The 20,492-nt window shown below is 34.9% G+C and overlaps 2 protein-coding genes across 2 annotated transcripts; both read right to left on the bottom strand.

Annotated features, from left to right (window-relative positions):
- Window positions 1-5,396: 5,396 nt before the first annotated feature.
- On the bottom strand, window positions 5,397-18,260 carry LOC132698642 (uncharacterized). The gene is made up of 13 exons (XM_060664836.1): window positions 17,850-18,260; window positions 17,608-17,777; window positions 17,110-17,254; window positions 14,404-14,694; window positions 14,229-14,313; window positions 13,332-13,532; window positions 11,647-11,677; window positions 11,116-11,488; window positions 10,466-10,635; window positions 9,463-9,604; window positions 9,113-9,406; window positions 5,768-5,852; window positions 5,397-5,641 (listed from the first exon to the last, which is right to left on the bottom strand). Exons 1-13 carry the CDS (start codon window positions 18,237-18,239, stop codon window positions 5,448-5,450), a joined length of 2,571 nt encoding a protein of 856 aa, XP_060520819.1. The 5' UTR covers window positions 18,240-18,260; the 3' UTR covers window positions 5,397-5,447.
- A 224-nt stretch (window positions 18,261-18,484) lies between these two features.
- Window positions 18,485-20,402, bottom strand: LOC132698132 (probable RNA 3'-terminal phosphate cyclase-like protein). Its single transcript, XM_060664031.1, has 2 exons — window positions 19,977-20,402; window positions 18,485-19,926 (listed from the first exon to the last, which is right to left on the bottom strand). Exons 1-2 carry the CDS (start codon window positions 20,272-20,274, stop codon window positions 19,082-19,084), a joined length of 1,143 nt encoding a protein of 380 aa, XP_060520014.1. The 5' UTR covers window positions 20,275-20,402; the 3' UTR covers window positions 18,485-19,081.
- Between the last annotated feature and the right edge of the window lie 90 nt (window positions 20,403-20,492).

A 20,492-nucleotide genomic window follows, 5' to 3' on the forward strand; every position in this document is an offset into this window, starting at 1 on the left:
GGATCCAGTAAAAATAATCCTGTGGGGCTTGATAACCTTCTGATATAGAGCCTTTGATCATTTACCTTTTTTCGTTCTGAAATCTGTCTTCTTTCAACCTAAAATCAGTTTTCACATTAATGAAAACGCCTTCATCGGAAAAACCAGGCTCGACGTTACCAGTGCTGTAAAAGATATCACAAAATTTTACCATAATGTTGTCAATGCAATTTGCTGAATAGTAAGTAATTCTAGTATTTTCTGAAATGATTCCATGCATTTCAAAAGAGGACAGCATGTTCAGTAACTCATTCCGATCAGCAGCATCACTCAAATTAAACTTAACAGTGAAATGAATAAATTTCAGCGGGCAAGAGTTCAAAAGTCTACAAATTCTACAAATATAGAAAATTTGCCTCGAGAGCCCCAGCGATAAATATTGATTCGAATAAGATTAATCACAGGTATATCCGCACCACAAAACTCTGCGTGAAGATCCAAACAATAGATTAGATTAAGACTGCTACAAGCAATGGTATTTTTAACATATATGGCAGTTCCTCCTCTAGAGGCACTGAGACGACAATAATATCCAACTAATTTATAATGTGAACTTTAATAATATTAAGCAACTCCTGGCCATTTATAAAATGTTCACAAAAACACACAATGTCAAAACCATTAGAATTTAGATATTCAGTAACTTACATCCAGTTTACTTAGGAGACTCTGCACATTGTAGCTCAAGACACGAATGCTGTTCCTACCTCTGTCGGTGGTCTTGGGTCGGCCTTTTCTCATGTCAGACGCTTTGGGAAAAAATGATTTATCAACACACCCATGGTCCAGATGGAAGTATCCAAAATGTTTTGCGCTTCATGATCCATGGCCGATACCCTAAAGGAGTAGTAACTCCCAGGATACATTGATGGGACCTGGAACACTTCCACTCCACTCACTATCGGTGCTAGATATTGTCAGACCTCCTCAGCTTTGGTATTTGATTGCAATTTAGTAATATGCAAACAGATTTTACATTCAGCAACTCGTGCACATTTAGAATTAACGCCAAGCGGATTGACCCTATCGTTTAGGACTCTGGAAGTTTTGCTTTTGGACCCACCACCCAGTTCTATTACTGACTGCACCACACAGTTGTTTATTTGTTAATTTATTAAGCGAAAGCGTTTTACAGGTCTATGATGTTTTAGCCCTATTTGCTCTTCAAGGAATATATTGCTTTTTACTAGGCTCACCTCTTCTTTTAGAGCGGTAATGGCTATGGCTTGATTCTGGATAACAAGATTTTTTTTGCTCAAGAATTCTTTCAAATACATAATTTCCTTTTCGCAATCAAATGGAGCTTCAGATCCAGAATCGTCACGAGTTGGAATCGACTCCAAGGACTCACTTCCTTAGGAACAGTAATGAATCTTGTCGCCTCCTAGAATTTTTGTGTTTTTCGTGATTTTAACACACGATTCATACGACATCATGCCGCACTTGATACGCAATAGCCATAATTTTAATTATACCTAAAGATACTCTAACCACAAAGTCGGCTAGGTTTTTACTTTGTAAAACTATATTGATTCAAATAAGAATTGACTACTATCAATCGACCGTGCACAATGTCACTTCCCGTGCATGAGTGAAGCAAAACAGAACTGTCTAAATTCGAAAGGTGATCACGTCTTGCACATTGGATTACACTTTTTAGGAATCGAAATATCTTAATAACAATAACAATAATAATAATAATTATTATTATTATTATTATTATTATTATTATTATTATTATTATTATTATTATTATTAAAAATAATGATAATTATAATACCTACGCAATACCGGTACCCGGCGCACCCAGGCGCACTAGGCTAACAACACGGTGCGCTATGGTTTCTCAGATTGTTACAGACAACAATGATGAGCAAGCTTCCCAATCCACCCCGCTCGGCTGAGGTGTTGGGCAAGATGGGGAATCAATTGGTCTCAACGGAAAAAAGTGATAAAAGCCCTTAAAGGTGTCAGAAATCATACTGCACGTGGCTTAGATAAGATTAACAACTTGAAGTTTTACGCTACTGGTCAAAGAGACCTACAACAGTCTCTAAAGGATAAGAATATTCCAGAGTTTGGCCTCGATAAGCGTGCCCTGTTGACATTATAGAAGGGTCACTTCGGAAACCATCCAGAAAACGATCAACTGTCTGACGGAGCAATACTGCACCACCTTGAAGACAACGAACCATATCGGTATCTCGAAGTCGACCAACACCGAACACAAGAATGTGAAGACAACTCTAAGAAGTAGGTATAGGCAGCGCCTACGAAAGATATGGCAATCGGGATTCTCCGGTATCAACAAAGTGGCCGCTACGAATATGCTTGCGGTGCCGGTGCTTCTCTATTCCTTCGGATTGGTGAAGTGGAGACGAGAATAGCGACGGGATCTGGATGTGAGCACGCGTAAAATGATGCATCTCAATAGTAGCATTCAACCCCGCTCATCCGTTTCCTGAATATACCTTCCACGAGATCAGGGAAGAAGAGGTCTTCTAAGTCTGGAGTGTGGCAAGCTTGTCTTGGGCGTTGTTGCCATTAAAATCGCAAATAGCGCGAACGCACTTCTGAGACTCGTGAGGGATCATGAAACTGCTAATGTCGGAGCATTCTTCTTTAGAGCAGCACGTCAAGCGACAGACCATTTAGGTCTCATCTTCTCATCCCGAATCTCTTATACATTTACTATCAGCTTGCCCGGGCAGGCAGTTTCGAAATAGATCTACCGGCGTTAGGCGGCTCTTCGGGTGCTTTACTATCACTTGAGGCATTCCTACTGTATTGATGAAACACCAGTGCTCCCATACGTTCCAGGTGATATTGAAACAGTAGTGGAAAACAACTGCCACATCTACTGGAATTATGCTTTCCCCACTACAAGCTGACTCCAGGCTAATAAGCCAAACAGAGTTCTGTGGGATAAGCGAAGTAACTCGATGTTTGGCATAGAGTTCTCTGCTCCAGCAGAAACCAACATCGAAATCAAAGAAACGGAAAAGCGAGCGAAATATGTAGAGCTTGTTGGCGAGTTGTGCAGGTTATATGCCGAATGCACAGTTCATTTTGTGGTCCTAATCGTCGGCGTTTTGGGGGAATGAGATACACAACATTCTTGAAAAAATTAAAGAGGATACCGGCATGCCGCGCATCTCCTGTGTGGTCCAAGCTATAGGACGGATTTTTGCTACATAATGATAATAATAATAATAACAATAATGATAATAATAAATATTTTTATTATAGTTTTTTTGCTATAACCATTAACAACAATAACATTAACAGAATTATATCACTAATTAAATTTGATAAATAAGGAGTAAAAGTCAGATACTGTTACATCCCAAAATTTAGCTTTTAAATTAACTAAAGCTGCCTGTAAGTTGAATTAACAGAACAAAAATATATATTCCATTCAGAATAATAATAAACCAAATAAGCAATAGCTTTTACCAATTTGCAAGGTTGTCATCGAACTAATTAAGGATATTTAGATTCCGGGAACGGAGAGCGGGATTTTACAAACTTGAATATTTAGATACGAATTTGCAAAATAAAGACCGCTTTTAGAAACAATTAATTTATTATGGGTTAATTAGGCTATTTTGCGTTGGAATTATCTAATAAAACATGTTCAGAAGGAGGTAAGTTTTGCCAGTAGTGATTTTACCTTTTCAACGTAACCTTTTGGATGTTGATTTTTTTGCAGTTTTGTATTTCTGTTTTTTATGTTTCTTTAAAATCTTATCCATAAATGACTTATCTTACTATCCAAATTCCCAGAAAAAATAAACTTAGGCATAAATTTAGATTTCAAAAATTTCAAGCAGAGATAGCGACATGAATGGACATGAACCTAGTTAAAGCACTACGGATAACTGTACCGCAAGCAAAGAGCGCTTGAACTCCCGAAGAATATTACAGTTACAGTGAAGCAAGGTTAACTGCTGTCACCCCGTGGATTAAACAGAAACAGAGTATTCCCTTATTCTTGGATTTATATAAAAATTATAGGAAGCAGTTTGGAACTTTAAAGATAAGGAATCTGAAACCTCCGAGCCTAAATGCATCTAATGCTTCAATTTGATATATATTTTGCAATTTAACTATTATTCTTGTTTTGCCTTTATTTTAGTTGAAAACAATTAAAATCCCTTAAACTTTAACCAATCAAAACAAAAAATCTATAAATTTGAAGATTATAATTGATTCCAAGCGAATAATTCCGTTACCGAATACAGAATCTCTTCAATACGTTTCGAATGACTTCAAAATTTAATACGCCTCCTCCGCATTTTGAATTATAACTATTTTAATTTTTAATTTTCATTGGGCATCTGCTGCTTTTGAATAATGTTGCGATGACTGAAATAAACAACATCAAAGATGTTGTTTAGAAAAGTTGTCCGAATATATCCGTGAGGTTGTTTTTTTTTTTGGATACATTTCTAATATTAACCCACCTCAGAAAGACATTGAACTGCCGAAATCTATAACGTCGCTTATGTGCTATTTAGGCTTTTGATATTTGCCAGTTGAATGAGAGAATCCTACCAATTTTATACTTTTTTGTCCGTTCAATCTCTGTCGAAAGGGAAACTTAATTGCCATTGCCATGAAAACAGAAACACGGCGTTTTTGCTACGGAAAGAAACATCTGGCTCGGATTATGACAAATTAAGCCCTCTTTTTAATTCAGAACTAAAGCGGAAAAATACAAATTTACTTCCGGAATCGTAAATCAAGTTAAGCCCACGGTCGACGTATTACAAACGAAGATGAAAAACGACTCTGTTAAATTTTGTAAATTACGTCAAATTATACAACGCAAGAACGGCGGTTTATCGTTCCTGAAAAATAGTTGTAGCAACAACGACATTTTGTACCTCTTCAGGCAGCAATTTTTGTAATACATTGTTTTTTACCAAGTTACAAAATCAATAAATTGCAGATTATTGTCATTGGTCTGCGACAGGTATTTATTTACCCTATGAAATATCGGATATTAAGGCTTCAACAACCTAGTGAGAACTTTTTAAAAATTATTATTTGATTATAATAATTATTTAGATGTTTCTCTAATTGTTACAACACTAACAGCACAAAACATAAACTTTCTTTTTCAATTGTAATTTTCTCTTTGTCCCTTTTTTCCTCTAAGAGCTTACTTCAAGTATCCAATTAACGTTTTATATGCATCCATAATTACATTTGTTTCTCAGTTATTTTTATTATTATTATTATTGTTATTTTTATGGATTTTCTTTACTTCATACTTCGATTCCACATAAGCAAACTCATAACATTGCATGAGGTGGCGATCGGGTGTCACCAATTAATACAAACTATTAATAATGTTTGTCAACTTTATTATTAAATATAATACCAATTTTTGGCAATATCTTTTATACCGGATGTCTAGCACGCCACTGATTAAATATGGAAACGAACGAATCCAACGTTTCCAAGCCGGTGGGGATGATCTGCGACGCAGGCAATGCGAATCCAAATTGGCCTTCGTCGCGCAGCTCATACGTATAAGTCAACGGAACTCCGAAGGTATGTTTGACCCAATCTACGCTGCTGCCGGTTGCAATGTCTAAAAAACATCAACAAAGAATGCGTCAGTGTAGAATGTTGCATGAATATAGCTTCAATCGATTCATTTCGTTTCTTTGCGAAAATATGACGAGAAAGTATCGACACAAGTGCTCAACATACGTACATATTGTTTCAGCAACGTTTCCGACAACGTATCTGGTTCCATACCTTGCAGCCAAGTCACTTACGGCGCGAAGACCGATTTCTCTCTAAAAATTTATACGTTATTATTATTTCACAAGAATTAATTGCTACGATATGCAAATTTCACTATTTTTCAGATTTTATAAAAGTTTATAAAAGGTATTGACTTATAATAATTATGAACCAAAATAATTGCTATTTGAAAACGGGGAAATTAGTGACTCTAGAAAATTGAGGTTATGTTCTCTTGAATCAATTTTTTTTAAAGATGTTTTTCTCCCTGGTTGTCCAAACACTTCAAATAATAATCCAGACAAGATATTTGTTATTTAGTGCGAAAAACAAAAACAAAAAGACAGGTAAAAATAAAAACTGAGCATAGATGATACTCCAATGGTCCCGATCTAGTTCTACATATTTTCACTTAACAACCAACCAGTCAGAAACAAATAAGAATAAGGGAAAACTATGAAACGTTAATGTCAAACCAGCCAAGTACATGTATATTCCTGATCCTCAATGTAAATAGAGATAGACATAAGTTCGTGTGATAGGGAAGCAGTGGAAGATGAGAAAATTAAATAAGTCTAGTTTAGGACCAGGTTTTTGACATTTTAGAAAATAATCTAGCTATTTGTACAGGAATTGATACGTATTGGATTTATAACTTTAACAAACATATTAAATTAATGATTTAATGAAAACAAATAATCAACTTCTAAATCTTAAAGGAAGAAAATGCGGTACATAAAGAGTTGCTGCCAAAAAATATTAATTAATATGAACTAAAAACCCAAACTATTATCACCTATTACACTAAAATACGTATTATATTAAGAAACGCCTCACCAACGACAGCAAACTAAAAATGTTTGCCTGCTAGAACTTTACACATACAACAAGCGATACAAGCACTGACATCATGACCACTGAGAGGGTGTCTATCGAATTTGAACTGATATATAGCGAGTGGACAGTTAAGAAGAGCACTCGCCGCAATCTCGGAAAGTAATGGTAAGGGACTTTAAGTGAAATTATTTATTACTAAAGTCTCCAAAATTCAAATGCAAAATCAAACAGTTTTACAACTAGAAAAGAATTTTTTACAAGCAAATACACTATAAATTGAATAGCTGCAACGCTAATATGATTAACACTTAAGCACTGCCATTACAATTTTTTGTGGCTCATGGATTATATTGAAAGAGTATTAATTACTATTAAAATTTTACATATAACGTTGGCGTTTTAACAGTAAATTTACATATATTTTGCTAAAAGAACGAAAATTTAATAATGGTAGGTCTCTGAAAATATTCCCAAACATGCCCAATTATTTAGAGTTTTTACTTTTTCAACTGATATAAGTTGTCATTTGTTGCAATAAAAGTGATATCTTTGTATTTAATTTTTTGAAAAAATAAATTTTATTTCTAGTGATGTTGCAAAACACTATCTAACTTTGACGCCTCCTGGTGGCCATTAAAGAAATTTAAAAATAATTGCATGAATGGTGGCTATGCTTACACTAAACCTGTTAACCCATATAAATAAATATACAGGAAAATGAATTAAACATATCATATGTCATCGTAAATGTGCATTTTAAAAAATTATTGTTTTGGTAACACAGATTTGTACAGCAGCTTATTGAAAGCATATTTTTTCTTTAATATTTAAAATTCATTCGGTAGATTATTAAATGCTTTTGTTACGCAATAAGCTGAAGGCGATAGGGTATGGTCTGTTCATAGATATAAGAAAGTGACCAATTGCTTTTGAATGGGATTATCCAAGGGTGGTCATTAACATATAATGCAACAAGATTATTACCTAAAGTTTCGGAATTTAAATTCAGGTAAAATTGTGGTCCGTAATAGAAAATAATTCTATACCTACCTGTGTTTAATTAGTTTGGTTAGTGTAAGTTTATTAGTAATCATTCTTATTTCGTGTGTAATACAGCGTATGTTGAATCGTGTGCGAATTATGCAAAATATGTGCGAGTCTAGTGCATCTCAGGAGATGCTCCCGCCCAAATGTAGAAAACACCATTCTATTAAGACTAAGACTAAGACACATTGACAACTGTATGGAAAATTGTGAATAATCCCATTTCAGCGAGGAAAAAAAGAAGCGATGCTGATATTTTCTCGAGTGCAGATGAAAGTGATCAAGATATAATACGGCGTAAAATTTACCAGTTATACGAGGAACAAATCGTGCTTATATTAGATATCTAAATTAGGATGCATGAAAAAGATGAAACCGGTGTTAAATGTTACTACCTTATGGAAGAATATTCAACAAATGGGTTTTAGATTTAAAAAGTTGACAAAAAGCAAATTGTAATGGACAATGCAAGTTATCACAGTAGACAGTTGACTAAAACCCCTTCCTCATGTGACACAAAAGCAACAATCCAAAACTACATGTATAATAACGACATTTATTTTCATGAAGATTATATCAAAAAGCAATTAATTGAGGTTCTACAAAGCTTGAACCTACAAAAGGAATACGTCTGCGATAATTATGCAAAAAATCTAGGGCATACAGTTTTAAGGCTTCCACCTTACCACTGTATATTTAATCCCATTGAACATGTTTGGCACCAACTGAAATCTACCATTCGCCGTGACAATGTTTTTCCCCGTGTTAACTCCAATGTCCTCAAACTTATAGAAACCGAAGTTTTTAACATCCCTCCACAAAGTTGGGCAAATTCTGTTAAACATATAGCAAAAGCAAAAAGCATATTGCAATTAATATAGAACAAATAATAATTAGAACACGCGATGATAGCGATAGTGATACTGACATATTATGTGAATAATTTTCAGTAATTTAAGTAGGTAATAAAAATAATTTGTAATTTTATTTTTGATTTAAACATCGATACATAAATAAATAAATATTGATTAATATCTTTAATAATAAAACCCCAAATAATTAAATTCTAAGCAAAGTACGGACCTGTTCGGCCATATTTCATTCTTACAGCTTGCCCGGATCTTTCCTTAATTCGTATCAGTTAGTCACTTTCTTATATTTATGAACAGACTTTACTAACTTTCCACCGCTACTTCTCTAGGAGGGCAAATTATTTTTGTGATTCGTTACATGGAGTTACACAAAGCGTTTACACAGTGTTACTCGAGTAATGCTACAGTGCAGGTTAAATATGTTGATCGCAAGGTAACAATAGATCAGAAAATATTCTGCAAATAATTTTGTAACGTCCCCATGGCGACATCCCTTAATTAACAGGAACGGTAAATTTTCAACATTCGAGTGGGTTTGTTTGACTTACGCCAAAACTTACCAACTCCCAGTAGTTGTCCAAAGGCTGGGTGGTGTGCCCGTACGGAATCAAAAGCATCTGACTGAAAGAGTGCAAACTGATGTAAGCTTCTAAATCGTTCGAAACGCTGGTGATAAAATCGGAGAAGCTATTCGTAGAGGATTCCGAAAGGGGATTTGGTCCGGCATAGAGATCGCTGCATGGCTGACTAGACGCTCCGCCATTCTGCATCCACTGGTATGGCCAGTTGCGGTTGGGATCGGCACCAACGCATAGGAAACTGTACGGGGTGCGAGTCTTACGCCACATGCGGTTCTAAACGTGGAATGTTGTTAAGATCAAAGTGAAACGAGGGACTTTTGAGTACGTACGCTGGTGTGAGTGTGAACTAAACCGTCGGGATTCGTGACAGGGAAAAAGTACCAGTCGTAGGCCTCCGCCACTGCCCTTACTCTAGGGTCGTCGCTCACAATAAACTGGTTCAAAATAAATGTAGCAGTGGCCGAGGTGATCCTGAAAATAATCGATTTCTTATAGAACATATTCAAAATTCAAACCGATCATAATGATCCTTATGATCGAAGTAATTCGAATTTGCCAATTAATTATGGATTAATTAGCTCCAGTACGATCTAATAAATTGGGTTGGACAAGAAAGTAACTGTGACCTGATTGCCAAAAATAATTGTAAGGGGCGTACTTGTTTGGTGGTTGTTACATCGTTGGCATTGCCATTCTTGGGCTCCTTAAAACTTGTAAACATTTGCTAGGAAAGCGGCTTTTTTAACATTTGACCTTTTTCCTTTTGATTCTTGATATTTTGAGTGTGTTTTTTTTTTTCAAGGGACTATATTCTTTCGCTATTCACAAATTCGGTCGCAAATTTGTTTTATAGTATTCAATTCAGCATCGAGAGATGCGTCATTGCGAAGTGTTATTAAATAAAGTATCTTTGCATATTTTATCTAACTTTTTAATAGTTACCAGAAAATTAGACAGAGACCTAACATTTTCGAAGAAGATTCTTCCTCGAACACGGAATTTTTAATCTAGACTAATCAACAACAAATTTACTAATACGCATACTGTCAAAAACTATATATATAATATAAAGCTATAAATATAAAGCTCATCTATCATTCACCTGAAAGTACTCATTACGGATTACGGATTACGGATTTTATTTGTCCTTTAATAATATCAGAGTTATATTTTATACATACCCAATAATAATTTGCATTATATTTACATTAAATGTAAGCATAATAGAAATAAATATTGTTATTATTAAATTTATTCTTCTTATTTTGTAACCCAAAGCAATAATGGAAGTTACAGGCTACTCAAAACTTCTGAAGTGTTTCCTAAACTTACCATTCTCTCGCATGGATATTAGCTTCAATTATCACTGCCTTTTTACGGATGTTGGAAGGGTATGACAGTTTAACGCCAAGAATGGGACGCCCTTGGAAAGTGGTGCCGCCGTGAACGAGAGTGACTTTGTCGTCGTAGTTGAGCGCAATGTTCCTTAGCCAGTCATAAATCTGGAAGAGAATATTTAAACCTTTTAGCATATATTTAAAAAACATGTATCTCCCTATTAAGTTATATATTTGCTCAAAAACTGATTTATAATATCCAATATTTTTTATTTTGTAATTTAAGCTAGACGGCGCCAGAATTGTCACGAATCACAAATACTATCAGTAGAGCTTTTAATACGTTTCTTCACGTCAATTCTTTTTATTGCAACATTCATAAAGATTATTAAAAATGATAATTTAAGTTCAATGTCATGTTCAATAATCACTATCAAAAACGTTTCAAATCGAGGCAATGATCAAATTTTGAAAATTCTTTCGTTGGTTCATGATCTTGCCAATCATAATCACGGTTATCGGTACTTGAACTATATCAGCGACTGTACGTCATTTTAAATATCTACCAGAATGTGGAAAACATGCGTCCCGAAATCCATAGTATCCAAGAAACACAGTATGAGACTTTTAAAATTGAATACTCACTTCATCAAGAGTGTGGTACTGGGTCCAAGTGAACTGACCGGCCATAGTAGACGGTCTGAAACCTTCGTTATCGAAAAGTTTCTGCGCATCGGGTACCACGATCTCATGGTCGATGCCTAGGTCAAGCAATTCCTGAAACTCATCCATTTTCCTAGGATCGACCATCAAATCTACAGTGGTGTTAACACCGTGAAGCATCGTCCAGAAGTTATAACTGGAGGCCGGGGACTCCTCTATTTTTTTGAGTGCCTCTACGGCTTTCTCATTCCTGGGAATGAGCCTGTAGACCGTGTGGTTGTCGAACCTCATCAGTTCTGCTGCGGCCTGGCTTAAAGCCACTGCCGCGAGGACTGCGAAAACTAGCTTCATTTCTCTGCAATATCAAATAGTCCAACGATGAAATACCATATCAATCAACGTTTGATAGTGGTTTTTGGTCAAATTCAGATTAAAGGATGAATAGAATTTTCTCTACTAAAGCTTAAACATCCAAATTTCCAAGGCTTAGTTATCAAAAATGTATTCACTTACCTTTCGTAGTGCTCGAATGCCAGTGAAGTTACTTTTCAGGCGATTATTAAGTTTTTATAGACGTTAATCAAATCGCACACGAAGAATCTTATCATAGTACTCGAATATTTGCGACGTCCTTTTCGACAACCATTTTATCTCGCACTCCAAGTCTAATAAGTTTTGTCTTGTTTCTTTTTTCTGTTTTATTAACGCGGAAATGGGGGGTTATATGTTTCCGTGAAATTTTGTATTTGTATCATTTTTCAACTTTAGTCACAGTATAACGTACATTCCAACAGTCCCTAAAATAAAAATTAAAAAAGAAAAGTCTAATATAACTAAACCTCAGTTTAATATAAGTCACGTCTTTTATTCTTCATTGGAAAAATTTACAAAAATGTTATCATGTGTTGGTGAATAAAATTAAAAAGACAAAATGCACAAATTATTTAAAATAAAAAAGGAAAAGTTTAAGTGCAAGATACAATTTAAAACGAAGTAAAGAAAAATATAACAGTAAAATCTGAATTCACGCCTATGATCCTTAGTCAAAATGGCTGAAATTCTGAAATTATGTTAAAAAATAAAAATTTCACATTTTAAAGGCATTTTTACAAGACGCTCGTTTATATTCCCTTTCGATTGGGATTCAGAATATGTGTAAAGTTATTTGAATTTGAATCATGTACGATTCGCCATGAACGGTAAATATAGAATTCAGTTTAGTTATCATACTATTTATCGATACTGATTTTTTTCCTAATAAAATTCAGCTCATTGTAAGCGTAGATAATGTTTTATCAATGGAGTGTATCGTTACTTTCATTTTTTGTTTCGAATCTTCATTGGATGGAGTGCTTGAAATTACTTTCAAAATTGCTGTTTTTATCAAAGCTCCGAGTAAATCAATGTTTGTACTATAGGTTTATTTTATGTACCGGATTGTATGGGATTACACTTATCTTAGAACTAATAAAAAATATCCAAAAAAAAAACAGAAACAATATATTATACTGTTACTTATACAAGGTGCTTGTATTTTGGTAGACAATCAACAACTTTTTTATTTTCAATAGTATGTACTCCGTGTGCCAAATAAAACGACCTACTATACGATCTGGAAACCCATAGGAGATACGAAAAAAGTTTGGTACAAAAGTTTCTTGGACTCTCCTGAAGATTTAAAATAATATAATTTTGTTGATACAGGGTGTCCCAAAATTGTACCCTCCGACGTCAATTTTGTTATTTTAAATGGAACACCCTATATGTATCGACATTTTTGGAATCCTTAGTTGAAATAAAGGTCACTTTCTTAAGAAATTCCTATTCGAATTTTCCATAATTTAGGCAGAAATGGGGGTTATCTGTTTTTCATATTTTGCTTGCCCCATATAATATTGAATAACGTAACTTATTTTATTATTAATTTATTATCTAAATTTCCTTGTCATTGATGTGTTTGAGAAATTTTAAAATTTTCAAAAAAATACGTTTTCCACACAAGTTTAGAAGTCACCTATAGTCAATTGATTCTTCCATTTTGTATTTTGTATTTGTATTTTAATAATTTTGTGTCCTCATTTTTTCCAGTTTTCCATTAAATATTTCAGCTACAAATGAATTCATAAACCAACCATATATATAATAAAATAGCCACTTATAGCACTTTAAATTGTTTTATTCTCCAAGAAAGTAGTCTTAGTTCGATGGAGTTGTTTTCCTTTTTTCGTATTCTTCGAAGATTGTAATAATGGAATCCAAGGTTTCTTCCCCTGACGGTATTATCTGATCGGCGGGCAAAATAAAACCGGCACTACCTTTGTCCCTAAGCTCGTAGGTGTAAGCAATTGTAGTATTAAAAGTGCCTTTAACCCAATCCATACTGCTGCCGGTAGCAACGTCTGTGAACACAAAATAGCATATTATCTGCAATACTAAGGTTAAATACAGGCAATACAAGAAATATACGTATCTGCGAATCGTTTGTCAAAACATGAATTTAATTTAAAAAACAGATGATAGGTTTCCATTTCGAAAACTCACCAATCGAAATCGACATTCGAGAATCGTATAGATCAACGATTTACTGTCAGAGACATCTATTAAAAATTAACAAATTCACCTATAGGTGAAAAATAAAATGCGAAAAATTTATTTTGTTACTGTTACATCGGTATTGTTGTATTTTAAAAATTGATGTCTGCGTTCTTTGATTTTTTTCGAAATTATTCTAACAGACTGCGCTACATAAACAGCTACTAGGCATTCTACGATAGTAAACACCACAAAGAGAAACCTCTCCTTGGCCTTAACAAGATGTTTTGGCAAATAATATAGATTTCTTGTTTTTCATGTTTTACCTGTACTAACCAAACTTTCTTAATGGAATCCTTGTCTAACCTAAATACTGATTATTATCTCTTATTCAGTATTTGCGACTACTATTTCTTATACATTCTTTTTTAAAATAACTTACATATACAAAAAAACTTCTTGTTGCTTAGAGTAGGAACGGAATAAAGGAAAATGCAAACCCTGCCCTCTGGCAAGAAACCATTTTGAGATTTTTATGCGATACGAAATTGGTTCGTACTTACAGATGGTTTCGGCAATATTTCCGACAACATATTCAGTACCGTACCGGGCGCTCAGAGCTTCCATGGCCTTTTCGCCGATTTCTTTCTAAAATTGAATAACATTTAGAAATCTTTTTCTTATGACTTTTGATTAATGATTTAATGATGATTAAATGAATGATTAAATCATACTTGCCATTTTCTGGTAGTTGTCCAAAGGCTCCGTCGTGTGACCATACGGAAGTAGAAGCATTTGAGAGAACGAATGAAAATCGAGGTAAGCCACCAGAGTGTCCGCTATGGATTCTATAAATTTGCTCATGACTTCGACACTGGGCTCGGAAAATGGTCTGCTGCCAGCGTACGTTTGTGAACATGGGTTTTGTGAAGCACCGCCGGTCATCCAAAGGTAGTCCCAGTTTCTATTCGGGTCGACGCCCCAGCAGAAAATGTTTTGACGCGTGCGTGTCTTTCGCCACATCCTATCCTGTTTTACAATATTTTTGGAAATTAATTTTGTTCCGATGCCCGAGTTTTTGCACTATGACTATTTAGAATCAGGTCATATTGTAATAGACCCTACTGTAACCGTAATTTCCAAACGGGACACATCACGTGACCGATTGGAGACACTCGCGTGCTCGAAGCCCCCCATCGCTTGGAGCGGAGGCAAGTGGCGGTACATATTTCATATTTAATGAAGTACTTTCCCATTTTTACCAATTTCTTTTATCATATTTGAAGAAATTACCCGGAAATATAATATTAATTAGAGACAGAGTACTGTCAAATAAACATGCACAAAGCCGAACACGAAATAGGAACATGCCACTGCTAGGAATCGACAATAGGAATTCTGCAATAATTTCCTACTATAAATTTAATATGCTCTTGAAAATTAACCAGTCAAATAAATACATCAGATTCTTCCACATTTTATTCCACTTCCATTAGGCTTAGGTGCCTCTTAAACCCCTTCAGCTTAGCAAATGTCTTGTAAATTCAGTGAATGAGCTTCTAAGACATTCCTTCGCATGTCCCTATCCTCGCGTATATCTACCATAGGCAGGACCCCTTTCCAATCCATTTTGGCGAAACGTTAGCAAGTTCGACTCAACAAAAAAGATGAGGTAGAATCACGAAGTTTTCTAAGTAGTATTGCTTCGCCTTGTATATATACTGTATTGGTGGAATACTTAAGTAGGGTCTTCAAAGCTGCAATGGGCGTTGCGCTCATAGTTCCACAAACGCATACATTATCGTAAATCCATTGTAATAATGAAAAAAATATATATGTTTGCTCTGTGACGACCGTTGAACTGAAATCAAGCATTTTCCAAAATGAACACTAAAAATGCACTTGGTGGACCATTTATTATTGGTAACAATTATCTAAACACAAAGAAACTTATACTTTTATTAAAATATCTTATTTCTGTATATACAGAGTGATTGTTATTTTCATGGACAAGTAATAATTTCTTATTTTAGATTCCATGGCCATTTTGAGTTCTTCAGAACTTATAAGACATATTTTATATATAATAACCTATACCTGAGTCTTACCGTTTGTGACATATTTTGAGTTTTATGTCAAAAGTGACGTGTGCAGATCTAAATATGCCTATCGATTTTTCCGTTTGTTACATTTCTGGGATTGATTGTGAGACTGTAGTTCAAATGAAAACACATTTTTATAACTTTATTACATTTGACATTTGAAATCTTTTTAGCATTAAGCATTAACGAAATGGTACCCACTAAAAAGTTTTTAAATTTCTTTGATATATAAAACTTTTAGCAAAAATATCTTTTTCTTTCTAAATGTTGTAAATTAAACTATCTTTTTCATTTCTTTTTAGTTGATATTAGCTTTTTTGTTAATTAAAAAATGTTTTATACACTTCAGATTGTGGCATAAAACTGTCAGACATTTATTTTCAAACTCACAGAAAACCAAAACAGTGATGTTTCTGAAGAGTTTGATTGTTTTTTTTGTGGTTTCATAGTCACAGCACTTTTACAATACGAAATAGGCAACTTTGTACAAAGTTATACTTTCTTAAAATGCGAAATACAATAAATAAATTAAAAATAAAATTACAAAAACGGGGTATTTATTTATTTTTTAAACAGGCCGCTAAAGGAGATATCCTTCTATAAGAAAATTAACCCCAATTATTTAAGGCTTTCAATCGCGGAAATTGATAGATATACTTAGACTTGCAAACGGCCACTTTTGACATAAAATCCCAAATATATCAGAAACGGTATGCATGAAACATGTCTAGAATTTTCCGAAGAATCCAAACATTATTTGTTCTATTAAAAATAAGAACATTGATACTAGCCCACGAAGACACATATGCTTGTATATATTGTCTCTAAAACTTTTTGATATATTTTTAACAGATTGCGAGAAAAGATATCATCCCATAATTAATGAGCCGCCCTGTACATTTAATCATAGTTTTCTGAGAATCAGTTTTCAAATCGTCACCGTTTTTATATTCGGCAGAACAATCTATAACTTTTAATTATATAGTTATTAAAAATATAGGGGTCCCGCCTAATGCTGATAAAACAGGAACTTATGAAGCAACAACGAAAAAAATTGAAAAAGTTCATTCGACATGCTACATGCGCGAGATTTTAAATCTCGTTTTTAACCCATGAGCTAGCGGCATTCAACAACCAACATGGCCGCTGACAGATCGTCAATTAGTTTGGATGCGGTATTTTTTATTTCATCTCAAAATCTGAACTGATGCCATTAAATTGTCAGGTAAAAAGAAGTTAAGTGTGTGGATATCGCAAACTGTAGGTTAGTACTCTCCAAGATAATATCATAGCCAACTGAAGCGCATCAAATTTTACATTAGTAGGGTCACGTTTTACTCACATTTGTGTGTGAATACTCGAATCCATCTGGGTTCATAACGGGGAAAAAGTACCAAACATATTTATGAGAAAGCGCCCTGATGGTTTCGTTTTCGAAGTTATTGACGAACTCGTTCAGAATATATGTGTTCACAGCTGATGTAATCCTAAAAATTACGTGTCAACCTACCCTACTCTACTCAAACAAGTTCGGCTGGAGGTCGTCATCCAGAAATCGAGAAAAAAAATAAACTTAGATCCGAAAATGCTTAGTTTCAGTCTGCATGCCCGTAATGAAGCTGATAGCGGGCATTTTCATCATTTTCTTTAGTGTTAATTTCTTAGATTTATTGTGTAGCAAAGGGTACAAAAAATAAATGTTCATAAAACTACGTTTTGTCAATTTTTGGGGAAGAAACTTCTTCGGACCTATGTTTATATGTACCTTTCTTTTTCTTTTTAACGGATAACGAATTTCCAGTCGAGCAATGATACACCCTGTATGGGTAAATGTCCACACCATTCTCTAGCATGAATATTGGACTCCATGAAAACGGCATCTTTCGGAACGCTGCTGTCAAAATCCAGTTTAAGCCCAATGATATCCCTTCCCTCGTGAGTTTTTCCAGGTCTCAGCACTGTTAAAATTTCGGAATTGTTGCTTGCGAGTTCCAATAACCAGGTGTTTATCTAAAGTGTTTGCCGTGATTTATTTGAATAATTTCGATGTGTATAAACCTAGAAACAGTTCTTGTGGGTTACCTCATCCAGGGTGTGATACCTGCGCCATTCAAAGAATCCATCGTCTTCTTCAGAAATCGGGTTTTCGTTATCTATTAATGCTTGTACGTCGGACACCACCAGCTCACTATCGACGTTCGCAGAGTCGAACATATTATCAATTACGTCCTCCATATGGGGAGGGATCATTAATTCTGCTGGGGTACCGACTTTTACTGCGGAACTCCAAAACTGGAATGCGGTCAAATCCGAACTCTGTTGTTCCAGTTCCCGCAGCGCCTTAAGGGCAGATTCGTCCTTGGGAGTGAGTTTGTAGACCTTATAGTTATCGTACCGGACTTTGGCGGTTGCCAGTTGTCCAGATACGGCTACCATCAGCAACAGCACAGCTACGAGACCCATTATTCCCATAAAACACTTCTTACTTCCGAATACCGATCTACTGCTCAATAGTCGCAAGCGATATAGATATTTATTTACAAATTGTTGGCGTATAATCCTACCGAATTATTCCTACATTTGAATTGACGCAGTAATTCCCTTATGTGTGATAATAGCCCGTTTTATGGGCGCTGTATTTTATTCTGACGTATCAATCGTATCAATAAATGTCGCAGAGTGATTGATGTCGCAAAAAAAGCAATTGGAAGATTTGAAAAACGCCAAAAACCTTCTATATAAGTCTATGTCTTCATACATATCAGCAATTCGTGACTGCTAATTATTTCCAATAAATTATTGGTTTTCGCCTATTTTTTATTTTGAGAACTATTCTAAGCTACCATGGATTTACCAAGTCAATGACAATGGTGGCTACTCCTCTTAACCCCCAATAGTTATGCCCCCGATTGCAGAACTTTAGTTGAACGCGAGTGCATTTAGAAGAGGAGAAATATCTCATTATCGAGTCTGAGGAACTGTAAAACTCCCCTTGGAAGAGGCAACTTACTATTCAAGATACGCTGGTGCACTATTAGGAGAGGTTACCCCATGAATGTACAATGGAACCAAAGGGCTAATTACCAAGGCGGTTTTTTATTTATGGAATAAAAATACCAGAAACATTTTTGATAGACTACATTGACAAATTTCCATAGTTTATACATGAAATGTCTACATATTTTAGTAAAAATATTTAGCACCTTTACACACATTCAAAATACTTATATGTAAGTAAATAAATTAGAATCAAAATTGTTGGAGGCAAATTTATTTATAAAAATTCTTATTATCATATACAAAAATAGCAATATTTATATAGTCCTCTTGCTAATATTGGTATAACCTATACCCACACAAGTTAACAACACTTTTTTTGATCCTGTTCCACCTTGATCTTCCTCATTTTCATAGTTTTCTATTTTAAAAGTGACACCAAAAAATTCCCTCAGATTTCTCAAAAAACCTATTGTATATTCCGTTAGAGGTCCAAGGACGATTTTTGAAACATCTTTTGGACCAAGAGCCATATTTAGAATGGCCAATGATTGAGAAGTTGAGTCTGTAATACCACCAAGATATATCTCATAAAGTAGCCTTTGCGCTGCGGCTACACCCAAATCTTCTGGAATTGAGGGCTCTTCTCCCTGTGATACTAAGTTTGATATCTGCTCTGAAGAATAGATGACACCATTGGTTGTTTCGGCATACAAATGCATGCCAAATCCAGGACTTTTACCTGACTGTTTGCCTTTGCAGTGGTCAGTGCTTATATAAACATCAGGTATAAAGTTGAGCAACACACCTTTGGCTTTTTCCACCATCCTATTTGCCATGGCTGGAGATACTCTTAGTGCATAAGCTGTGCCCCTTATTCGTTTTACCATTCCATTATCTAGTATCTGTACCGGCCGCAGCTGTTTTCGGATCGGGCATTTGAACACTACTTCTCCACCTCCCAAGGGACGCATGCCCCTTTTAGTTACTTTTAAATCCAATTCTTCATCATCTAGGATGAATTTCTTTAGTGTAGAAATCATCGATGTCTTCATTAAATCTACAGACGGATCGACGTTAGTACATGTCACACCTTGCAAGGTTACATTTAGGGGTTGTTTGCAAAAACATCCGATCATAAACAGCGCTTCTAAATAATACCCTAAAATATTTACTAATTATTACGGCAAAGTCTGAAATAACCTAACTTACCTAATCCTCTTTGTAAGGAACAATCGTGCTGAATTTTACCTCCCACTAATAAACCAGGTTGAAAAAATAACGAAGTACCGGTTTCATTCAATTCTATAATCGTGCCGTTCGTAAGTTTATCAAACAAACGGATCAGGCTAACTTCAAATTCTTTCAAGCCCGGTTCGTCTTCGGATTTCGATCTAATTTCCGTAATGTTAATTGACTTTCCACTTAAAACCGAAAGTACCAATCGCTGTTTGAAGAAATTGCAGCCTTTATATTGAAGAACGTCACTCTTTTTTGTAGAGAGCAACATTTTACAATTAATATTATTGTAGATTACGCCGTCAAAATACAGGTTAGCTAGCCAAACTTCTTCTTTGTTTGCACCAATTGCAAAAATGCTCAGTACTGACTAGTCCAATCATGTTAATAATATATTTCGAATTTGGTCAAATTGAATTGTTGGAAGACCACATAATTAGCTAGTAATAACTTTATCTAATTAGATTGCGTTAACCAAAAAATCATTTC

Source organism: Cylas formicarius, unplaced genomic scaffold, assembly GCF_029955315.1.
Source record: "Cylas formicarius isolate icCylForm1 unplaced genomic scaffold, icCylForm1.1 PGA_scaffold_2__14_contigs__length_35257938, whole genome shotgun sequence".
Classification (NCBI taxonomy): Eukaryota; Metazoa; Arthropoda; class Insecta; order Coleoptera; family Brentidae; genus Cylas; species Cylas formicarius.

Bases quoted from the DNA above. Each gene is read 5' to 3' on its own strand.
- LOC132698642 (XM_060664836.1), bottom strand. From the start codon at position 18,239: ATGGGAATAATGGGTCTCGTAGCTGTGCTGTTGCTGATGGTAGCCGTA. The intron at 14,695-17,109 runs GTGAGTAAAACG...ATTGTAAAACAG, and splicing joins TCGAGTATTCACACACAAAT to GATAGGATGTGGCGAAAGAC. The intron at 5,853-9,112 runs GTAAGTTTTGGC...ATAAATTTTTAG, and splicing joins TGGACAACTACTGGGAGTTG to AGAGAAATCGGTCTTCGCGC.
- LOC132698132 (XM_060664031.1), bottom strand. From the start codon at position 20,274: ATGTTGCTCTCTACAAAAAAGAGTGACGTTCTTCAATATAAAGGCTGC. The intron at 19,927-19,976 runs GTAAGTTAGGTT...TAAATATTTTAG, and splicing joins TTCCTTACAAAGAGGATTAG to GGTATTATTTAGAAGCGCTG.